The sequence below is a fragment of the Lactuca virosa genome, chromosome 1 (genome assembly GCF_052849685.1).
Source record: "Lactuca virosa cultivar CGN04683 chromosome 1, Lactuca_virosa_CGN04683_v6, whole genome shotgun sequence".
Classification (NCBI taxonomy): domain Eukaryota; kingdom Viridiplantae; phylum Streptophyta; class Magnoliopsida; order Asterales; family Asteraceae; genus Lactuca; species Lactuca virosa.
In genome coordinates, this window is record NC_136426.1 from 38,400,847 (window position 1) to 38,422,953 (window position 22,107).

Here is a 22,107-nt window from a genome sequence, read left to right on the forward strand (position 1 = left end):
TGGAAGTGAATTTCACAATAAATTAAGGCCCCGCTGTCATGCAACTTGGAACTCCACCAAATTTGAGATTTACTTTACTTTGATAATCATATCTATTTTTTTTTTTCAAATTAACTACACCATCAAGGTGGACTGAGTTTGAAAGGGTACCAGTCCTCCAATACTTCAATGACACCCACCCTATATGTTTTAGAGTCAACGATGATTTGGAAACGATTCTTCCAAATTGGTTTTGCAATGGTGGCATAGATAACTACATCAAGTGCTTGGAGTGGCTGACCAAAAAATTCTAACCTTGCAATATAATTATTTCAAAACGTAACTCACATTGGTCACCTGGCTTCACCCGTTTGAGCCATTTTTTCCAAATGTTTTGGTTATCTAGGAATCCTTTTGCGTCGGGGAGTGATAGAAATTTAGGATTACGTACGTATAAGCCACCAGTGATAGTTGATGTCTGCAGCCATGAGACCCTACCAGGTATGGTCTTGAGATGAATTGGCTCAGAGTTGTAGATGGCGGGTTACTGGTAAAGCCTTTGATGGTGTCGGCATAAGACTTGTGATCTGAAACATCCCAAAATCCAAGGCCAAAATTTTCATTTTTAATATAAGAAAACACTTAATAACTTTGTCCCAAACATTGAAAACATTTCATCTAAAATAAATATCAGAGTCTAATCCCAAACTTCACATAATATGGAATAAAATGGGTAAATGCGTTGCGATCGTCCCGAGCTCCTTTTCTTGAAAGCTGAAGATACCTGAAACCAAAACTGTAAACCGTAAGCACGAAGCTTAGTGAGTTCCCCAAATACCACATACCATACAAATCACATACTGTCAGGCATACCAGGGTGCCCGACCTACCCCATATCAGGTATATTTAGGTGCCCGACCTACCCTGCTGAGCATACCGGGGTGCTCAACCTACCCCTGCCAGGCATATCTGGGTGCCCAACCTACCCCTTCGGTCCTGTCGACCGGTAACCGGGGACTATTTCACCCCTACTACTACCACATAATCTCATATCACATATATCATAATCTGTCTAGCATAGCTGGGTACTAAACTACCCCTTTTCGGCCCTATCAACCGGTAACCGGGGACTATTCCCCCTACTACCACTATCACATAACATCATACCATGATAGCTCATAAAACACATCAGATAGTGACAAACCCAAGTAATTATCACAAAGACAACTAACATTCACTACTCTACTTAGCTAATGAGCATAAGGTATGCCAGGAGCCACCTCCTGGTCTTTCATACATATTGCCTAGGACTAACCCCCGGGTCTTCCTGTTATACATAATAACATACTGGGTGCCAGGAGCTACCTCCTGGTCTTTCATACATAGTGCCTAGGGCTAACCCCCGGGTCTTCCTACCAAACATAAGCTAAATGGGTCGGCATTGTGGCCGTAGACCCATACAAACAGTGAGGAGACTCACCTCACAAGCTGACTGCTGAATCCCGCGAATGAACCCCTCGCTGCTAGCTGGCAGATCCCTGAACTGCTGATCTCTCAACTTCCCGAGCTACTGGTCATCATACAACTTAAATAAGTCTGGGATACTTATAACTTAATCATAAGTCCTCAGTGGGGTAGAAGACCATTCCACCCCTCACATACTCTTGTGTAAAAACCTTCATAAGTCAAACTAGGTCAACCTTGGTCAAAGTCAAAGTCAAAGCACCGAGTTGACTCAACACGCCGAGTTGCTCCATTAACTCGTCGAGTTCCAAAACTCAAAATCCCGAATTCGCGACCCAACTCGTCGAGTCAACCCCTGAATCGTCGAGTTTCCTGGATACTCATGGTCGCGACTCATCCCATCAACTCACCGAGTCACTCCTCGGACTCGTCGAGTTCAAATATACAGAATCGGGACAATCCACCTCGACTCGTCGAGTCCCTTCCTGGACTCGCCGAGTCCCTCAGTCTGATGAGCTAACTTAATGGGTTAAGCCCCTATACTTCATATCCCAACTCCAAACTTCGAATACACCCTGGAAATGACCTTAGAAGGGTAAAGTTTCCAACTTTACCCGTTAATACCCTCACTTAAAGGATATCACTCAAACCCTAACTCTTAAGGGCCTAGATCTTGGTCCACAAGCCAACCATACACCAAACTAATGCATCCAAACATAGATCTGGACCCAAACATCTCATAACCATGCAAAGCTCCTACCTTTTTCCTTCCATACATGGCCTTTTGAGCTAAAGAGGCCAAAAGAACACTCTATTGTTTGCATGGGGACTCCTATGGCATAAAGCTTACACCTTTATGCTATAATAGCCCTTAATGGTTCTAGATCTGAAAACATAAGCCTTTGGGACGTCCATTTCTCACATGCTAGGGTTCTTGGACCAAAAACCCTCAAAGGTGACAAAGAAGAGATCTAAGTGCATAATGATCAAGGTTAGAACTTTCTTACCAGAAAATGATGAAAAGTGCAAGAGGTTTCTGGATCTACTAGCCTCTTCTTGTATCCCCAAGGCTTCTTCTTCTTCAAGCTTTCAAGCACTCAATAACACTCATAAATGGCTAACAAGCTCATGGGAGGCACTAGGGTTTCGTGGATTAGGGTTTGGATAGTGGGGGCTGAGAATGGGGCTGAAAGATGGAGAATAAGATGCTTAAATAGGGGACAAAAGCCCGAATTTAGGGTTTCCCAAACCCAGACCAACTCGTCGAGTAGGTCACTTAACTCGCGTCACAAAAACTCACTCCTACTCGTTGAGTCATCCCTCTGGACTCGGCGAGTAGACTTCTTGACTTGAGGTTTTCCTTTCTTTTCTAGGTCTTCTGAATTCGGGGTGTTACATGATCCTTGTGACCGGCGACATAGCCAACCGGAAACCGATGAGAGGAGGTAGGCTTAGGAGGAGCTGGGTTCTTACGCATCAAAGGTTGATTTCGTCTAGCTTTTTCTCCATCTCATTGATGTCTTTAACTCCCTTGAATCCTATAAACTCGAATTTTAACCATTAGAGTCCTTCATGGCATAATATACTTCAGTTACCGTCCCGAACTCCTGGAAGGTGTTTCTCAATTCGTGTGTGTATCCATGGAAATTAGATACGTAGAAGGTGGTTATCGGCTCATGTGTTGGGCCACACACCAGTGTTTTTTTTCCTTCCGACTTCCGTTGATCCTTGTTCATCTGTACCACCATGACTTTTCATATTCTGCGGAGCATCCGTTATTTACCAAGTTGAATAGTAAAGATTTTGGTATATATGTTACTTCAGTGATATATTCACGTGAAAAATTAAATCTTGTTATTTATGGCATTATATTATTGGTAAAAAAAACACTTCCATATATTCCATATATTAGTTATTCACAATTATTAAATGCAGTTGAGGGGTAAAATAGTCTATCAATTTATTATTCAGTGGAAGAAGTCTTGGAAAATCAGCTCCCATTAATTAAACCTTGTCCATAAACCCGCCTACATTCCTTTTCAAATTGTTGGAATGAATTCTAACGGTCGACTCTGAGGAAACCCTAGTCAAACTTTCTTCATTACCTTCGCCGATTCTACTACCACCACCATAACCATCACCATCATATCTCTCTCCCTCTCTCTCTAACATTCAGCGAAGAAGAAGGTGAAACAGAAAAAACATGGTGGTCTCAAAGAAAAACTATGAGGATTTGCGTAAGCAAAGGTTGGAGGAGAACAAGAAACGGATGGAAGAGCTTCATCTTCCTCAGCTCACTCAAGCTCTAAAAACCGCTCACTCCCCTACGCCTTCTCCGGTTTCTTCCTACTCTCTGTCTCTCTCACTCTGTTCTTTTTGTCTGAGAACCAGTTTGCATCAACACACACTCTCACATTTTCCATCACAAAATCCTAGACCTATTGAGACACGTGTTTGATTCGAATTTTCCCAAGCTATAATGAAATATGTTTATGTAATTGGTTTAGCTTTGGGTTTTACGAACCAATTGTAAAAGTAACCTTTTATCCCTAATTAACACAATGAAAGGCCTAAAATGTTGCACCGATTAAGTTTTCTTAATTTTGATCCAAACCTGGTTTTCCTTGTCTGTAACAACAGTAAGATGAAGCTTAATGAGCCCTAATTTGTGCATTGTGTCTCGATATTGGATTTTTATTGCGATCTAAACTTGATTTTCTGTGTTTTGTGTAACAATGAAAGATGAAGCGCACAAAACCTCGTGTCATTGGGACAGAAATGGTGGAGGTCAGAAGGTCAAGTCGTGTTGCGCATCTTCCTGCCCCTGTTTACAAGGAACTCGTATGTTTCTTCTCCTTTTTCCCTCTGAACTCCATTGTTTTGCTTAATCCATTTGTGGCATTGCATACAAATTTGGAAACGATCTGGACCCAAAAGTTATTTGATCCTTTTGGGCGTTTTCTTTTTTTGTTGCAGGTGGTTTACGAGCGAGTTGAGTTACCAAGAAGGTAAGCTTTTAGTAAATTATCCTAAAAGTTATTCCATGTATGATTCTTGAATCTTGATTACCCATTGAGTTTTCTCTTTTGCATCAAAATTGTGTAGTGGAAGAAGGTATAGCTATTCACGAAGGGACTTGGGAAATCGTGTGTATGCATCTGATGAAGCTAGGGACTATGCAATAGACAAAGCAGAAGAACTAGAAGCTAAACTTGAAGGTGGTCATCCTTCATTTGTTAAACCCATGCTTCAATCACATACAACTGGTGGATTTTGGCTGGTTAGTTCTTTTTTTTTTTTTCTTTGTTGCATATATGAAAAAAAAAATATGAGATATTAATTAATGTGACTGATGTTGATTGTTTAATAAAACAGGGTCTTCCAACTCATTTCTGCAGGAAAAGCCTACCAAGGACAGATTGCACTGTGACATTGATAGATGAAGAAGGTGAAGAGTTTCCAACTGTGTATTTGGCTCACAAAGGAGGCCTTAGTGGTGGATGGAGGGGTTTCTCCATTCATCATCAACTGGTAGATGGAGATGCACTTGTTTTCCACCGAATTCAACCTACTGTCTTTAAGGTTTGATTATTATTATTATTGTTATTATTCTATGTTGATATGTTCAATTGCCATTTTTACAAATTTATGCCATTCTAGGTGTATATTATAAGGTGCAAAGGTTATGATGAAGAGGGTGAAAAGGATGATTTGGAGGCTTAAGTTTATGCACAGATTGAACAAATTAATTTAGGTAATTCTCAAGTCTTTCTAATTGATTTTTCTATGGTTTGCATGTGGATATTATTTGCCACAAAATTACCTAAAAAGTTTCACTTTCTACAAAATAACCATCAAATTCTTTTTTACACCTTTTATGGAAAATCTCTCAAATTTCAATCTAACGCTTCATTTTTGCAATGTCGTGAAAATGGTTTTTGAAAATTCAAAGAGAAAACTTTAAAGAAAATGTTTGATAAAAAGTTTATGATTTTCGCTAGAAGAAAATATTCACAGTATATAATTTTTTGTTGTTTTTTAATATTATTTTTGTGGGGCCATACAATAAAGTAAATTTCGCAGCAATAGTGATTTCCCAGTGGACCTATTGGAATACGAAGGTTATTTATCGAAATAGTAAAAAAAAAAATGGTTATATTTTATGACAAATCAAAAGCCATAAATCATAATGACTAGATTTTTGTTTTAAGCAGTAGGTTTGATGAATTGAATGAAGTTTATACCTATATATGTCATAATTGCACATGTATTTCCATGTGTGTTGGTACATAGAGAGCCATCCTTACAGGTTGTTCATTATGTTACATAAATAACTTCAAAAAGGGTAACTTCTTTTTCCCCTTATATCTTTTAACTAATAATTATTAAAATATAGATTCGTTTTTTTTAATAAAGTAATTCAAGAGATTGAAAATCTAAAACTAAACATGCTTACAGGTTGTTCACTGTCCATTAATCGCCTTTTTGTTTCTCATTTTCCCATTTACTTTGTAGGATGAAATTCAGCACATTTTTGGAGATATTATTTGATCGAGTGCTGTTTGGTTTCTTTTATGTAGAGTTTAGGACTAACAAAGGTTTAATGCCTTTTAGTTAATGATGTAATTTATCAAGTATGAAATTACAATTATGCCATGCCCAGTTGTATTGTATGTGATGTGGCTCATAGTGCCCATTTCTACTTTTGTATGTTGGGGTATTCAAGTTTGGAAAGTTTGAAAAATGGTTGCAAATTGAGGGTTGAAAATATGGTGAGTGGGGTTGGGTTGTATGTATTAAAGAAAGAAACAGATGGATCCAGCTAATTGGGTGAAGCGAATGAACCCTGTCCAAGTCCTTGTCCAGCTTGGAAAACCAGAAACCTACTCAATCATTTTTCACTTTCTTCCATTAACTTAAAGTTAAAGACAAAGGTCAAAAGAAAATGAAACCAAAAGGATCAGTTGTGTCAAAACAAAAAGGGTTTTGTGATTTTTTGTAAACTAAATGGACCCCACTAAATGAAAACGATTATTATTATTTTTTTTTTTACATTTTTATAATGTTTAAATGTTAATATATATTATCATCAACAAAAAAAAAAAGTACTTCAACTTTTTAAAAGGTCAAAATTTAAGTAATATGGATAAAGTTGGTTGTCAAACTTAATTTGATGAAGAATGACAATAAACTTGGTAAATATCATTGAATTATTCTAAATGAAAGTTTATTATAAAGTTGGGTATTTATTTTTTGCCATTAAAACTTGTAAAAAAAATCAAAAATTTTGTTTAATGTAACGTATACCAAGTAACAGGGTGGCGAAGTGAAGTCTAACTCTGAATTGACGGCAATGAATGCGACACAAATCCAACAAACAAAAACGGCGAATAATTGGGCTTTCCGCCGCTGGCCCAGTCATAAATCATAATATTCTAGTATTTACCTTTACACCCTTTGCTTATTTGGCCACTTGAAGTCTTTCTCCTTATACATTTATAAATTAACAGTTTAGTCCCTCTAACCAAAACCAACTAAAACCTTACCCACAAATTACTAGATGCCTACTTTGAAATATTAAGCGTCTTACGTACTATTAATTCGATTAGAGATCAATGTTAATTGATTATAAACTGTCTATTGACATTTTCTGGAAGTTGGTAAAAAGATTTTTATTCGTGCAGTTAAGAACTTTACATATTAAGACTCGGTTTGTAGAGAGAAATGAAGAGTCATGCATCTATTCGATGTCAATTCTCTATTCATTACAAGTTCATTTCTTTAGGTTTTCATCTATGTTCAATGGACACGGTCTATTAAAAGAACTCCCTTAATGAGTAGCATAATGCATATTTGTAACCAACATATATTTTACAAAATTAGGTAAGAATACATGGGAAAAAATATTAAAAATTAGATGATGAATGAAGTCAAAGCCTATCAACTCCTCTTTATTTGATTAACTTCATATTTTAGTTTGAATAACATAGACTTCAACATTTAGGTGGCATGTGAAAAAATCAAACCTTTAGTGATTTTTTACGGTTTCATAATATTTATGGTTTGAGATAATTTAACCTTTAATAACATGTTAACCAATTTTTCAAACTCTCTTATTAAAAGGCATAAAAAAACAAAACATGTGTGTATAAACAAAGATATATATACAACATCAAGAATTAGTGGTACATTGTCTTAATCTCTAGTTTCTTTACTAAAGTTTAATAAACTTGAACTTTGTAGAAACTATCGTTTATAATAATATGGATAAAGTTAGTTGTCATTTTTGGTTCTAGTCTGATTCCAATTGAATGTAAAGAACGACAATCCATTCGGTCCACATCATTACATCAACTCAAATGAAACTTTTGTAAAGTTTAAGTTTTTTTTAATAATTTTTAAACTTTCGTGACCATGTTAACAAGTTAAAACTAAGCTGGTTGTCATAAACAAATACATTGCATATAATACACAAAGAACCGAGGGGCTGAATATGTATTTTATCTAAAGAAGATGGGCAAACATCAAAATTTATAGTACCATATAATTTCCATATATTTCTCCGTGCTATCAGGAAGAATTTGTCAATTTGCAATTTGTTCTCGTTTTATCATAACTTACAGCTGGTGTCCTATAAAAATAGAAACATCCACTTAACCCCCAATTATTTTATATTATTGCATATGGGTCCACGTATAGCGGTTTCATTTCCATTGAAATTGATACGATTTATGATGCATGTAATTTAAGACAAATGTTTGGAACTTTGAATATTAATCAAATAATTTAAATACTATAAACAATGATAAACTAAGATACTTTTATGTAACTAAATCAATATGACAATATAATCATCTTTTTTACGATATTTCATAAAAGACTAAATCTTATTTGAGAAAAATACAACTCTTTTAATAAAAAACTCAAAAAAAATATTATAATGAAAATACGAACATGTTAAAAAGGATACTGTGCACTACACTCCATGTGGTTTTGACCAAATCTCCGAACTGTTGGCCACAAAGGTCAGGAGAATACGCATTCGTGAAGGACCCACCCTTTTGGTAATTCTTTTACCCAAATATGGAGAATGAATGTCATAATATGTCAAACTCAAAAACAAAAGGAGTACAAAAAGTATGTTATTAATTTTTTTGACTTTTTCTTTATCATATTTTATTCAAGTTATCATTAGTTATTTAATTTGATTTTTTTGTTTATTTTGATCATCCTAACCGATGATAACCCATAATCTCGTGATATGGTTACTTACTTTTTTCATATTGGCAATATAAATCATTATACTGGTATTACGGGGTGATTTTTCATTATTGATTTATTTTGATGTTTTATTATTATTATTATTATCATTATTATTATTATTAGACAAACGACACTGTGACCCCAAATCCGGGTACGTAAGTGTTGATGGCTAAAATGAATAAAACTAGCCACCTCATCATCAATTATATAATGGGGATGCTGACATGTAATGTCAACATGGAAAAACTTTACAATGGCTAAAACGAATAAAAAGATGAGTTCAGTGACTAATAACAACTTAAACAAAATATAATGATTAAAATAAAACACTAGAAAAAAGTTCAGCGACAAAAATAACTTGTATGTGATGGGTAGAATGCTAACTTGTATATGTTAAACAAGATTGAATTATGAACCCTAATAATTCCTTAGAAGAGGAACAATGGAGGATTTTTGGATGGTGAGTTCAGAAAAAAATCATTTGATTCATAGTCTTAAGTGCATGCAATAAGAGTCGTACATAAGGTTGTATGATCAAACCGAATACCTTTATAGATATATAAAGTAATATGCACATTATATTTTTGTTTCTTAATTACTTAATAGACCGAATAAAAAAATAACTTAATCTAAGGAATAATTTTCTTTTGACATAATTAAAAAGAATAAAATCAATTTAACAAAGAAATCAAGAAAATCATACTTTCCCGTAAAATTATAATTTTTTACAAAATTTCCGATCATTTATTTATTATTATTATTTTTTTTTATTTTCCTACATGAATTTTCATTTCCTTACAGATATTTTATACATCATTTATCCAAATTACTTAACAAAATAAAAAAAAGATGTCTAACGAATCCAATATTCCACTAGGATTATCCAAATCATTGAAAAAAAAACAAAGAATATATAAAAAGACATAAAAAACAACTCACGACGCAGTCAGTCACAGCTCAGCTCATCTCCAAGCCGGCTTTTCGAACCGAAAACGGTGCATTCGCACATGATGAGAAAATAACATCAACATCCAAAATGAAATAACAAATAAACCAAATAATCAACAGACGAACACAAATCCATTTGCATCCTTCCTTCTCTCTCTCCCTCTCGCGGAATTTTTGCTACGAATCTTAATCGCTTTCTAATTATTGGTTTCTTTCAATTTTCTCGTTTTTTTGTCGGCAACATTCAATCGCACCCGCCATTGGAGAGTTTCGTCATCTACAACGAATTTCTGTATGTAATTTGTTTTTTTTTTTCCGTTAAATCTTTCGAAATACATTACAAAAGCTTTGTTGTTCTTCCTCTTTGATCATCTACATTGCTCGTTAATTAGGCTCTGATACACCAATCCACATCTTCTCCGTGTTTGATTTATTGAAAGTTTGAAATTACGATGTAAACACTTCGTTGAAATTGAATCTGATGCTTAATCTAGTGGTTTGTTTTATAATGGATCTTTTGGTATTGTAGGATTTTGTTGAGAATCTGATCATCGAATAGGAGCAGGTGGAAGGCTTTAGGCTTGAAATATTATTGCTAGGGCGCAGAGTTGAAGAATATATTCATATTTTCTCTATAAATCTGGATTTTCGAAGGGACCGAGGAAATGTCCTCCCATAAAGGCGAGCATCAAACGGTCCCGTTATCGGTGTTGCTGAAGCGTGAATTGGCAAATGAAAAGATCGAGAGGCCGGAAATTGTTAGTGGTCAAGCCAACCAATCCAAAAAAGGGGAAGATTTTACACTCATCAAGAGCGAATGCCAACGCGTGTTGGGAGATGGTGTTACTACGTATTCCGTTTTTGGGGTACGTTATCTCTCTCTAAGCTTTCTCTAATGAGATTGATGAGTAGCTTATTTTCTGTAATTCACTAGAATCTCCCAATTTGGTGATTTCATATGAATTGAGAAGGATTCCGAAACAAGTGATGGTTTTAGAGATATGTTACCTCTAGTTTTCTTTTAGTATGGTGATGGTGATGGTGATCTTACAAAACTTGTATTTGCAGATACTTGATGGCCATAATGGGGCTGCAGCAGCTATATATACCAAGGAGAATCTTTTAAACAATGTCTTGAGTGCTATTCCAGCAGACCTTAACCGAGAAGAATGGATTGCAGCATTGCCTAGGGCTCTGGTGGCCGGGTTTATAAAAACAGATAAAGATTTCCAAGAAAAAGGTGTGCACGTCTTTCTTTTTCAATTCCATCTGAATCTGAACACTGTGCATATGTGGAATGGTGCTTAAATATGGTGATGAACGATTGCAGGTCAACTGTCAGGAACAACTGTGACCTTTGTAATTATTGAAGGATTCATTGTTACTGTAGCATCAGTTGGTGATTCCCGCTGTATACTTGAATCTGCAGATGGGAGCCTATATTATCTATCAGCAGATCACAGATTTGAGGACAATGAAGAAGAGTAAGTTAATCTGTTAATGTTAACTTACTTTTTGAAGTTTGAAGTTTGAAGTTTGAACACAGTATTATGATTTTTATGTTTTTTTTTTTTTTTTTCTTTCTAATTTTGCAGGACAGAACGTGTCACTGCAAGTGGTGGTGAGGTTGGTAGGCTAAATACAGGTGGTGGTACGCAGGTATGAATCTTTTAATCTTGATTTTTTCAGTCATTTATAACTTTATTTCCTTTTATGCTATCAAATATATAAATGTCTGTATTAAATTGAGTTTTTACTGTTTCTGTTTATGTCAATTATCATGGCAGATTGGTCCTTTGAGATGTTGGCCTGGTGGCTTGTGTCTTTCAAGATCTATTGGAGATTTAGATGTTGGAGAGTTTATAGTTCCTATTCCTTACATTAAGCAAGTCAAGGTAAGTAAAATTCATTTCACTTCACTACCATGCAAAAAAGACGTAAATACCCTTCTGGTAGTAGACTAGTATATGACATGATTTAAACCTGCAGCTGTCATCTGCTGGTGGAAGGCTTATCATTGCAAGTGATGGCGTATGGGATGCTTTATCAGCAGAAGCGGCTCTAGAATGCTGTCGTGGAATGCCGCCAGATGCAGCCGCCGGTCAAGTTGTTAAAGTAAGGGCATAATCGTCTTTTTACTTTTAGTCAACATTCATGTTTCTGTAAACATCTAGTTTTATATTCTCTCTTTTTTTTTTAATAGGAAGCTGTACAACCGAAAGGATTACGTGACGATACAACGTGCGTGGTGGTTGACATTCTACCAGCGGAAAAGACGAATCCGCCCCCCATGCCCCAACACAAGAAGATGACAAAAGGAGTATTTAAAGTGAAAGCCATTTTTAAGAGAAAAAGCACCGAGTCAACATCTCATATTGGTGAAGAATATCTGGAGCCAGATGTAGTGGAGGAGCTCGTAGAGGAAGGATCCGCTATGCTTTCCGAAAGGTCCGTTACTCCGTTACATTATCATCGGAATGGAATCAACCATTCCATTCCTTCCATATCTGATATATTGTTTTTACTTTTTTTCCAATTTCAGGTTCGATACAAAATACCCGCTTTGTAACATGTTTAAACTGTTCACATGTGCGGTTTGTCAAGTGGAAATGAAACCTGGTGAGGGTATTTCAATACACACGGGGGGATCATGTAACACACGCAATTCAAGACCATGGGATGGCCCTTTTCTTTGTGTAACTTGTCAAGAGAAAAGAGAAGCCATGGAAGGAAAAAATCATTCTGGAAGTAAGATCAATTTATTTTTTTATTTATTTATTTGGGTTAACCCATTAAGTCAGATTCTAATAATTTGTGACATTGACAGATGGGCGATACAGTAGTGGAAGTGAATAGGCAGGCGATATTTGGACCTGAGTATATATATATATATATATATATATATATATATATATATATATATATATATATATATATATATATATATATATATATGGAAACACCAGAAGGTTAAGTTCCTTTCGCAGCTTTTTTAAATTTAATTTTTTATTTATTTATGGGATATGAGATCTTAAGCTATAAAATTAATCAGATTAGGGTTATTGTTATTATTATTATATTATATTATATCATGTAGTTAAAAGTATTTTCCCTAACTCCGTGTTGATATAGCAAGAACGCGTAAGTTAATTTATACGATTGGTAAAAGAATTTGGAAGTTATTCATTTTTGTATACCATTTAGTAGATCTATTGCTCTCATAGTGGAAACAGTTGTAAGATTGATTGTGTATGATTCTTGGGATTTAATTTAATGAAATTAAGAATTGATTTGGGAATTTGTTATCCTTTTGATTCGAGAGAATGTTTGGCGTGTTATGTTGTCACATGCATTGTGACATTTTCATGTGAAAATAGTTATTATGTGTTATTCTTTACCCAACACTCATCGTATATGTATGTTATATATCAACCAACTATCGTTTTATTGCTAATTTGAGTAGCAATTTTTGTTTTTATTTTTGCTATATAGATCGTGATCTGAATAACATGCAACATTTAAGTTTTGTGACATAATTAGTAAGAAAAATAATTAGTTACCCAAATTAGAAAAAATGAAAGAACTTAAGAGTTATTATTGTATCACTCAGTAAACCTATTTCTTTAAAAATACACTCACTCGGTAGTGTTTGTGATTGAATTTTAAATATATGTAATTTTTAGTAACTTACGTAAAATACGGTCTAACGTTTAAATATTTTTTTTCCAACTATAAAGTGCTGTAAAAAGATTTATGCTAGACAACAAATTAAGTTGAAGTCAAAGAATATTTTTGTCTTTGTCGCCATTTTGGCTACATGACACGGATTGCGATTGGAAAGTTGGGTAGATCCTTTTTAACATTCTTTTTGGTTCAATGACTGTTGAAACTTTTGACCAACTTTAAAAGCGTTCTAGATATATTATCCAAAAATAAAAGGCAATACTGAAAAGAACCCGACTAATTATCACTTAATACTTTAAAAAACTCATTATGCTATTTTCGTACATATATTCATTATATTTTTTGATTTGATTTTGATAAAATTAATAATTCCAGAAAATTGTTATCATATTGATATAAACATTACCAGAATTTCCGATTGCCATTCCACATATGCTTTATAATTTATGTTAATAATGCATGTAATTTTTTTAATTACATATCAGGTTGCGAAACACTAATTTAACCAAAAAATGATGATAACAATAATAATTGTTTTAAAGACACAGAAATAACATAATGGTTTTTTAAAATGTTGAATTTTTCTGAGCATTGCCCAAAATAAAACTCAAACTTACAATTTTTTTAGTGAAAGTCATTTTATTAAGCCTTCCTTAAGCAATACATATGAAAAATGATATATAAATCCATTAGTTACCAAAAATCAGGATAAAAAGATATCACATTGATTAAACTAAATCTCAATCCTCCATTCATTGTTTCACTACAAATCCTAGAAACATAAAAGAACAACAGAAGAAGACACCATAAAAATATAAATCAAGATCAAAAACCCAAAATGCAAAGCCCAATTCCTCTTAAACTTACCAAAATAAGTATCCGGTGGCTCTTGATAATGAATCTCATAATCATCCCTCAAAACATCTTCACCACCTCCGGCCACCACACTGCTGCTGCTGCTCATCCTCATCCTAATCTGCCTGAGTCGCTCAGTGGCTAATCCAAGTGTCAACTTATGGCACCTCCTCTGATACTTGAACCCATTGATGCACCTCAGTGTCTGAGCCACTGACACATAGAAGATGAGGTGGGAGAAAGAGAGGAGACCAATGGGTACCCAACAATGGCGGCATTGGAGCCGAGTGGACTGAACCTGAGCTGTAAATACAAGAGCTAAGAACAGGAAGAAGAACTGGAAAAGCTTCCATAGCTCCTTTTTTTGTAGGTCTACAGCTCGTTTCTTTTCTAGGGTTTTCTCGAAGTGAAGCTGGATTATGGTGTTTAGAGCTTGTAAGGCCGTTTCTTTTGGTATGGTGTAGTTATGGTGACTGCTCTCGTATTCTGCCATTGTAGCATCAACTCGGAACTGGAAGCCCCTGCTAATCATATATAGATTCTATGAATAAAATCATACATAAACTGTTCATGAGTAAATTGAGCAATTCGAATACTGAAATCAGCTATAACTTCAGCAACATTCAAATCTTACACACATTTAATTTAAAAGCTTACAAGATCACAAAAATGGAAATTGAAATCGAGTGAAAACAAAGGAGGTAAATAATTTGGAAAATACCTAGTTTCTGCTCGCAGTCTCGCACTTCCAGTTGAAAACTACGAGGTAGCCCTTTTCTGCATCGTCAAATAAAAGAGTTCAATTATAAAAATTGTAAAGTTTTGAACTACATTCGGGATCCCAAGATCCAAAATCCCAAAATTACTAAACTTATAAAATTATCATAAGAGGGAAACTTGTAAACAATTCAAATCAAGTCAAAGTGAAATCGAACTCATCCTTGTTTGTGTGTGTGTGTGTGTGTGTGAGAGAGAGAGAGAGAGAGAGAGAGAGAGAGAGAGAGAGAGAGAGAGATTACCAGGTCACGGAGAGAGCAGCTCCGCCATTTTCAGCGATTAAGGTGATAGTGAGAGTGAGAGTGAGTGAGAAAATGGGGATGATGATGTGATACTGGGATATTCAACAAAAAGCCCTAATTCCAACCAGGGGCCATTAGTTTTTTACTATTTATTTAAGTCAAAGCTATTTCCCACCTCATTATAGTCCCTAAATTATGACGGTATATTCTAAATATGCACCTCAAGTATGGAAAATTAATGTTTAGTCCCTAGAAATACAAATTGCTTCTAGGGTGAACATCAAAAGCACACTAACGTCGAGATTAGGTAATAGTTAGGAACCGGCAAAGTCCGGACCGAAACCGATCTAACCAAAGGCCAATTCCAAAAGTTTGGAATTGATTGGAACCACGAGTATACTAGTTTTAATGTTTTATTTCTTAGTTTTTTAGAATATTATTAGGCATTTGTCATATCATTTGTATCATTTTTTCCTTTCTCATTTTTTTTATATTTATCATCCAACATACAATACATGTAAACCTATATTTTATAAATTAAGATTTTCCTATTAAAACAAAAAAATAAAATAAAAAATAATAAATAACATTTAATTAGAAAACACTACCATAAAACTTAAATTAAATCTTAAAACGAAAATTATAATGAAAAGAAATACTTAAAATACTACAAAAAGTAAATTAAATCCAACTACAATACCAAATCCAGAAAAATAAGGGTGATTCTTAAAATATTTCATGCTGACTCATAACAAAAATCTTTTATGTTTTGGTGTTCGCGATACTCATTTTTTGTTACGTTTAAAACTGTCGAAAACTCCAGGCTTCCGGGTATTCATCTTGTGAGTGAAAATAACATTAAACTCTATAATTAATATTTTTCCATTTGAAAGCAATTTGATACGTTGAACGATCTGAACCCGAAGTTGCAACTTAAAATGATTCAGGACTGTTCCAAAAAATATGACAATATATGTTGACTTATCTTGTTATTCTTTCGAATATCAATGTATGTTTTTGCCAACATCACTTCTACTTGTTTGGATCATTATATGCATATTTCAACTGTCCTAACATTCATTTTAACAGAAAAATGAGAATGAAATTTAAAGAGTTCAATGGAAGAAGAGGTGTGCTTTTGAAATGTTATAAAGATGTATTTTTTATAATAGTTAAATGAGTTTCAAACTTTCTTTTTTGAAATATGATCATTGAAGAGAGGGAATGTCTGTGTGTGTATATATATATATATATATATATATATATATATATATATATATATATATATAGAGAGAGAGAGAGTTAGGATCATATGTAAACAAAGTGTGAAACTGATTCATGTCCAATCAATATATAATCTTTTTTATTTAAATTTAATTAATAAAAAGTTTTTTAATCATTTCCCTGTATTATAGAATATAATTCCAAATTAAACAACTAGATTTATGGAAACAAAATTACATTATTGATTGACTATTGACTATTTCACGTGTTCTTCCTTTCATATCTAGGGCTCTAGCGAATCCTAGACTCGTTTCATGTCAGCATCTTCTTCAATTCACCAGGTTGAGAAAAACATAGATCAAAAAGAGAAGGGGATTGCTCAGATGTCGGCGCCACCTGAACATCATTCTCTTCTTCAAAGTCTCACAGATTCGATCAATTCCCAACTTCATCTTCTATGGATCGTCTTTGATTTTTTTGGATCTTTCATCGTTCGCTCGTTAAAATCTACAAGCGTTGATATTCCATGTGCGTTTTTCCAATCATTTGATTGTTCCATCCGAAAAAGCATCTCAGTCTCTTCCGTTCTTCATGTTGCTACTATCTGCACATCACGCATGTGTCTCCTTTTTATTTTCCTTCTTTCGAGTTTTGATGTATTTGCTTGTGTGTCTCACCAGCCTTCAATAAAATCAAAAAATGGTAAAAAAAAGGGATAATGTCATAATAAGCCTTAAGTTTGGACAAGAATGTTGGTTTTACCCTTTGACAAAATTTTGGTTCCTTTATGTCGTTCGCTCGTTAAAATCTACAAGCGTTGATATTCCAGGTCCGTTTTTCCAATCATTTGATTGTTCCATCCGAAAAAGCATCCCAGTCTCTTCCGTTCTTCATGTTGCTACTATCTGCACATCACGCATGTGTCTCCTTTTTATTTTCCTTCTTTCGAGTTTTGATGTATTTGCTTGTGTGTCTCACCAGCCTTCAATAAAATCAAAAAATGGTAAAAAAAAAAAGGATAATGTCATAATAAGCCTTAAGTTTGGACAAGAATGTCGGTTTTACCATTTGACAAAATTTTGGTTCCTTTATGCCGCAAACTTGTTATTATTATTTTGGTTTTACCCTTTTTACAGGTAAAGCCGGTCATTAGTACAGGTGGCAAGCCACATGTGTGCTGATTAGGCTGGATTTGCTGACTGTGTTTCCTTTGGAAAATTTTGGTTCCTTTATGCCGCAAACTTATTATTATTTTGGTTTTACCCTTTTTACAGGTAAAGCCGGTCATTAGTATAGGTGGCAAGCCACATGTGTGCTGATTAGGCTGGATTTGCTGACTGTGTTTCCTTTGGAACATTTTTTATTAAAAACTCAAGATTAGGTAAAATGTCAAGAGCGGGAATCGAACCCGCCCCCTGCAGTTGACAAAGCCAGAAGCTTACCACAAGGCTGGAAGGCTCCTTGCTTTTATCATCTGCTGAAATAATATATAATATATATCTCTCAAACAATTTAAATTCAATTTTGATTATTATTATTATTATTATTTCTTTGTGTTTTCAATATAAATACGTATTTTCATGTACTATCAATATAAATACTTTTTTTTCGTATTCTGAATTTAAGTATTTTTTTTTCTTATTTTCAATATAAATAGTTAAATACATATATTTTTTATTTTAAAATATAAATATCTATATTTCGTATATCAATATAACTATGTATTTTTTCGTATTTTCAATATAAATACGTAGATTCCGTATATATGATATAAATTTAATAAATGTATAAATAATTTTTAAATGCGTTATTATTAAATGTATTTACGCTTTAAAAAAAACGTATTTATACTAGATGTATACCATATCTAAAAAACGTATCTACACTTTTAAATATGTAGTTTTAGTTGTATTCAACTTCAAATGTATATGATTATGTTAGATGTATACCATATATTTGGAAGTTCTCAACCGAATAATTCAAATACTTGTTTACTAATGAATAATACAAAAAATGTGTATTTATATAATATATACAAAATCTACGTATTTATATTGAAAATACGAAAAAAAATTTATAGTTGTATTGATATTCTACAGATAGGTATTTATATTGAAAATACAAAATGTATGTATTTAACTATTTATATTGTAAATACGAAAAGAATACTTATATTGATAATACGAAAAAACACATTTATATTGAAAATACAAAAAAAAAAGTTATGATAACACAAAAAAATACCTATTTATTTTAAAATACGAAATAATAATAATAATAATAATAATAATAATAATAATAATAATAATAATAATAATCATCGAAATCAAGATTAAAATGGCACTAAATTGTTTCAGTGTTATAAGTTATATATTAGTTGTGCAGGTGAAAAACATAACTATCGGTCTAACCTAATGGTAACTATCGGTCTAGCCTAATGGTAACTTTGTGTGTTTGTTAGTTGGAGGATGTGGGTTCGATCCTACACTCTTCTTTCTATATACCCTATTTATTTTCTTATAAAGAAGCCAAAGGGACACAGTCAGCACACACATGGCTGACATGTCAGCAAATCAAGCCTAGTCAACGCACATGTGGCTTGCCATTTGTAATGATGACTGGCTTAACCCGTAAAAAGGGTAAAACCGAACAAAAAATCATAAGTTTGCAGCATAAACGAACCAAAATCTTGTTAAAGGGTAAAACCGACATTTTCGGTAAAATTTGAGGCTTATTATGACATTATCCCGTAAAAAAATGGCGAACAAGAGTATCTTGTTGTACGTTTTTGTATAAATATTAGTATCCCGTCTTTTTCAATATCTTTGTATCTTCCTATTTATTAGGGGTGAGCAAACCCAAACCGAGAAACCGACTAAAACCGACGAAACCAAAATCGAAAAAACCGAAACCGAAGCAAAAACGACGGTTAGGGTTTGAATTTTTTAAAAACTGAAAAATCGGGTTCGGTTTCGGTTTTTACCCAGAAACCGACCCATCCAACCCGAGAAACCGACCCATACTTAAAACCGACAAACCGCCCCAAGAAACCGACCCATCTAACCCGAGAAACCGACCCATACTTGATTGTTTTTTTTTGTTGTAATAGACTATTTCGGGCTTTGGTTGTAACTTGTAATAGACTATTTATTGTAAGACTCATGTTTCTTTGAAGTATTTAACTTAAATTTGGTGTTTTTTGAAGTATTTAACTTGTTGTTTCATTTATGAAAAATGGGTTAAAACCCAAAACCCATGGGTTTAAACCCAAAACCCGTGAATGTATGGGTTGAACCCAAGAAACCGAAAAACCGCCCAAACCGACCTCAGAACCCAAGAAACCGAACCGACCAGAAACCGATCCTATCGGGTTCTGAAAACCAGAAACCGACCATTTATGGGTTGGGTTGGGTTTGGGTCCAAAACCGACCCATGCACATCCCTACTATTTATCTCTAACACTCTTCAAGAAAATAAAAAAAATGGTAAAAACAAATTGGTGAACAATGGTTTGGTTTTCTGTTCTATGTGTATATAGAGAAAAACATCATATTAGTATCCTTTCTTTTCCGATAGCTTTTGAATCAAATTAAAACAATTGTGAAATTTATTAGTTGCCCATTCTTAAAGACTTTAAAGGGCTCAAAGTTTTTGTTTATTTTTATTGGATGTTTGTGACTCATACTAGAGGTGGAAATTGTGTCGTGTCGTGTCGAAACACTAAACGGGTTGAAAGTGCTTGAACCTAACCTGACCCGTTAAATTAACGTGTCGTGTCGTGTCAACCCGTTTATTTTTGTGTCGAGTTCGTGTCGGGTTTCGTGTTAGGGGTATACCTTAAAATATGTCGTGTCATGTGAGGTTAAAAGATTGAGCATGTTGAAAGAGTAGGAGTTGGATAGGTGGAAAGAAAAAACTAATAGTTTGAAGGCGGAATAGATGAAGTCATAGCAAGTTCATGTGACAAAATTGAAAGAGTAAGAGATACGGAGGTGGAACACAAGACCATGAAGATGAGAAAGTGGTCAAAGGGACAGTGTAGTTTGGGAGATAATGGAAAAACTGAAAATGAAGTCTTGATTTAGACGGTTAAATCATTTCAACATTACAAAACGACTCAATCCAAAGGTTTTCTTTTACTTATTGTTTTGTTTTTGTATCTTTCTAGTTTATTTACAGAATTCAAAAACTTGCATATAAATAAATGGGTCATTTCGAGTCATATTCGAGTTGAAATTCTCAACCCTAATCTTACTCATTTAATTTTCGTGTCGTATCATGTCAACCCGTTTATTTAAACGAGTTGGAATATCTTATTGAAACCCGTTTATTTCGTGTTGGGTTTATGTCGGGTTTCGTGTCGTGTCAATTTTTGTCACCTATAACTCCTACTAATTATTACATATCATAATTGCTCTGGTTGTTAATAAAAAATGGTAGATCTCCTCCTTCTTCCAAGTAACTTTTAATCAAACCATTTTACCATTTACAACTAAATTATAGAAAATTAAGTGTTTACACATGTGTGCTTGTTTGGATATACCACTGATGTATGGAATTGATGTTGTCTATGGCAATAGTGGAGTTTACAATGCCCAATATTTTTCTATATAACTGATAACGCATGTGTGAGTTTAATTGATAACATATATTTTATGGTTGTGTATAAATATAGTATATTGTGAAGAACATGAAAGTTAATCTGCCCAAAGAACAAGAACTGCAGTTCGTCGATATGGACTTTGGTGTAAACTCCAATTACTTCAAAATTAATTATGGCAGACATGGAGCATCAAGTTGGATACTAGATCGCGTGATTACATAGAGGCACACTTAGACAAAGTCGACAATTCTTTCAAGAATTGGCTATGTATTCGTTCAAGAATGAAACAATCTTATTTTTCTAAGAATGAATGTATCATATCATGAATGATTTAGTTTTGTAGATTCTTCTTTGCTATTTTTTTTTTTCAATTCGCATAAGAATGTATTCCTTTTTTTGTTAGAATTCTCCCATTCTCATGATTCACTTTCTGATTCTTATCAGAATGATTCTAAAAAAATTATAACAAAAATATTGATTTTTGAAAATGTATCCTGTTAAAAAAATTGCATTCTTTTAGGAATAAAAACTTATTCCGTTAAGAATCGTTTTAGAATTAAATAGATTGATTTCTTTTTTTTTTTGTAATTTTTAAATCAATTAAGATTAATTATAAAAATCATTCTATAACTGAATTTGATTTAAAAAAATCGTCAAAATTTACATTCTATAAATAAATAAACATAAAATGTCCTTAATACCATTTTAATGATTTTAAAGTTATTATATGGTGCATGCTAGTCCATTATAAAGACCATATACTTTAAAATCATAATCATTCTTTCTTATCTAATGGTTAGAATTTAATTATACGTAACACTATTTGTTAAATATAAAGAATCCTAGCCCTATATATATATATATATATATATATATATATATATATATATATATATATAGAGAGAGAGAGAGAGAATCCACAAGTGTTTCTTTTAGCAGTATCATCCCCCATGATTTTTACTTACTAATAGCTAGATTATATATACCATTTTTTTTCAGTAAAGTTCCCCCCTCCCCCGTATTTATCATACGAAAATATATATGTAATTCAAGAAAATTATTATAATG

The 22,107-nt window shown here is 33.5% G+C and overlaps 3 protein-coding genes across 4 annotated transcripts; 2 read left to right on the plus strand and 1 right to left on the minus strand.

Moving 5' to 3' along the window:
- Positions 1-3,479: 3,479 nt before the first annotated feature.
- On the plus strand, positions 3,480-6,211 carry LOC145104397 (B3 domain-containing protein Os06g0194400-like). The gene is made up of 7 exons (XM_079041654.1): positions 3,480-3,781; positions 4,186-4,284; positions 4,420-4,451; positions 4,549-4,723; positions 4,819-5,025; positions 5,104-5,197; positions 5,959-6,211. The coding sequence occupies exons 1-6, from the start codon at positions 3,647-3,649 to the stop codon at positions 5,164-5,166; spliced, it is 711 nt and encodes a 236-aa protein (XP_078897780.1). The 5' UTR covers positions 3,480-3,646; the 3' UTR covers positions 5,167-5,197; positions 5,959-6,211.
- Positions 6,212-9,703: 3,492 nt separating this feature from the next.
- On the plus strand, positions 9,704-12,952 carry LOC145106351 (putative protein phosphatase 2C 12). Its single transcript, XM_079043364.1, has 10 exons — positions 9,704-9,946; positions 10,184-10,520; positions 10,723-10,894; positions 10,985-11,138; positions 11,250-11,313; positions 11,442-11,549; positions 11,644-11,769; positions 11,858-12,102; positions 12,197-12,402; positions 12,482-12,952. Exons 2-10 carry the CDS (start codon positions 10,320-10,322, stop codon positions 12,508-12,510), a joined length of 1,305 nt encoding a protein of 434 aa, XP_078899490.1. The 5' UTR covers positions 9,704-9,946; positions 10,184-10,319; the 3' UTR covers positions 12,511-12,952.
- A 1,079-nt stretch (positions 12,953-14,031) lies between these two features.
- On the minus strand, positions 14,032-15,321 carry LOC145106413 (uncharacterized). 2 transcript variants are annotated; one of them, XM_079043410.1, is made up of 3 exons: positions 15,213-15,321; positions 14,915-14,970; positions 14,032-14,714 (listed from the first exon to the last, which is right to left on the minus strand). In XM_079043410.1, exon 3 carries the CDS (start codon positions 14,684-14,686, stop codon positions 14,111-14,113), a length of 576 nt encoding a protein of 191 aa, XP_078899536.1. In that variant the 5' UTR covers positions 14,687-14,714; positions 14,915-14,970; positions 15,213-15,321; the 3' UTR covers positions 14,032-14,110. The 2 variants fall into 2 exon arrangements, with proteins under 2 accessions (XP_078899536.1, XP_078899574.1); XM_079043448.1 differs by having other exon boundaries at positions 14,032-14,717.
- Positions 15,322-22,107: the final 6,786 nt, after the last annotated feature.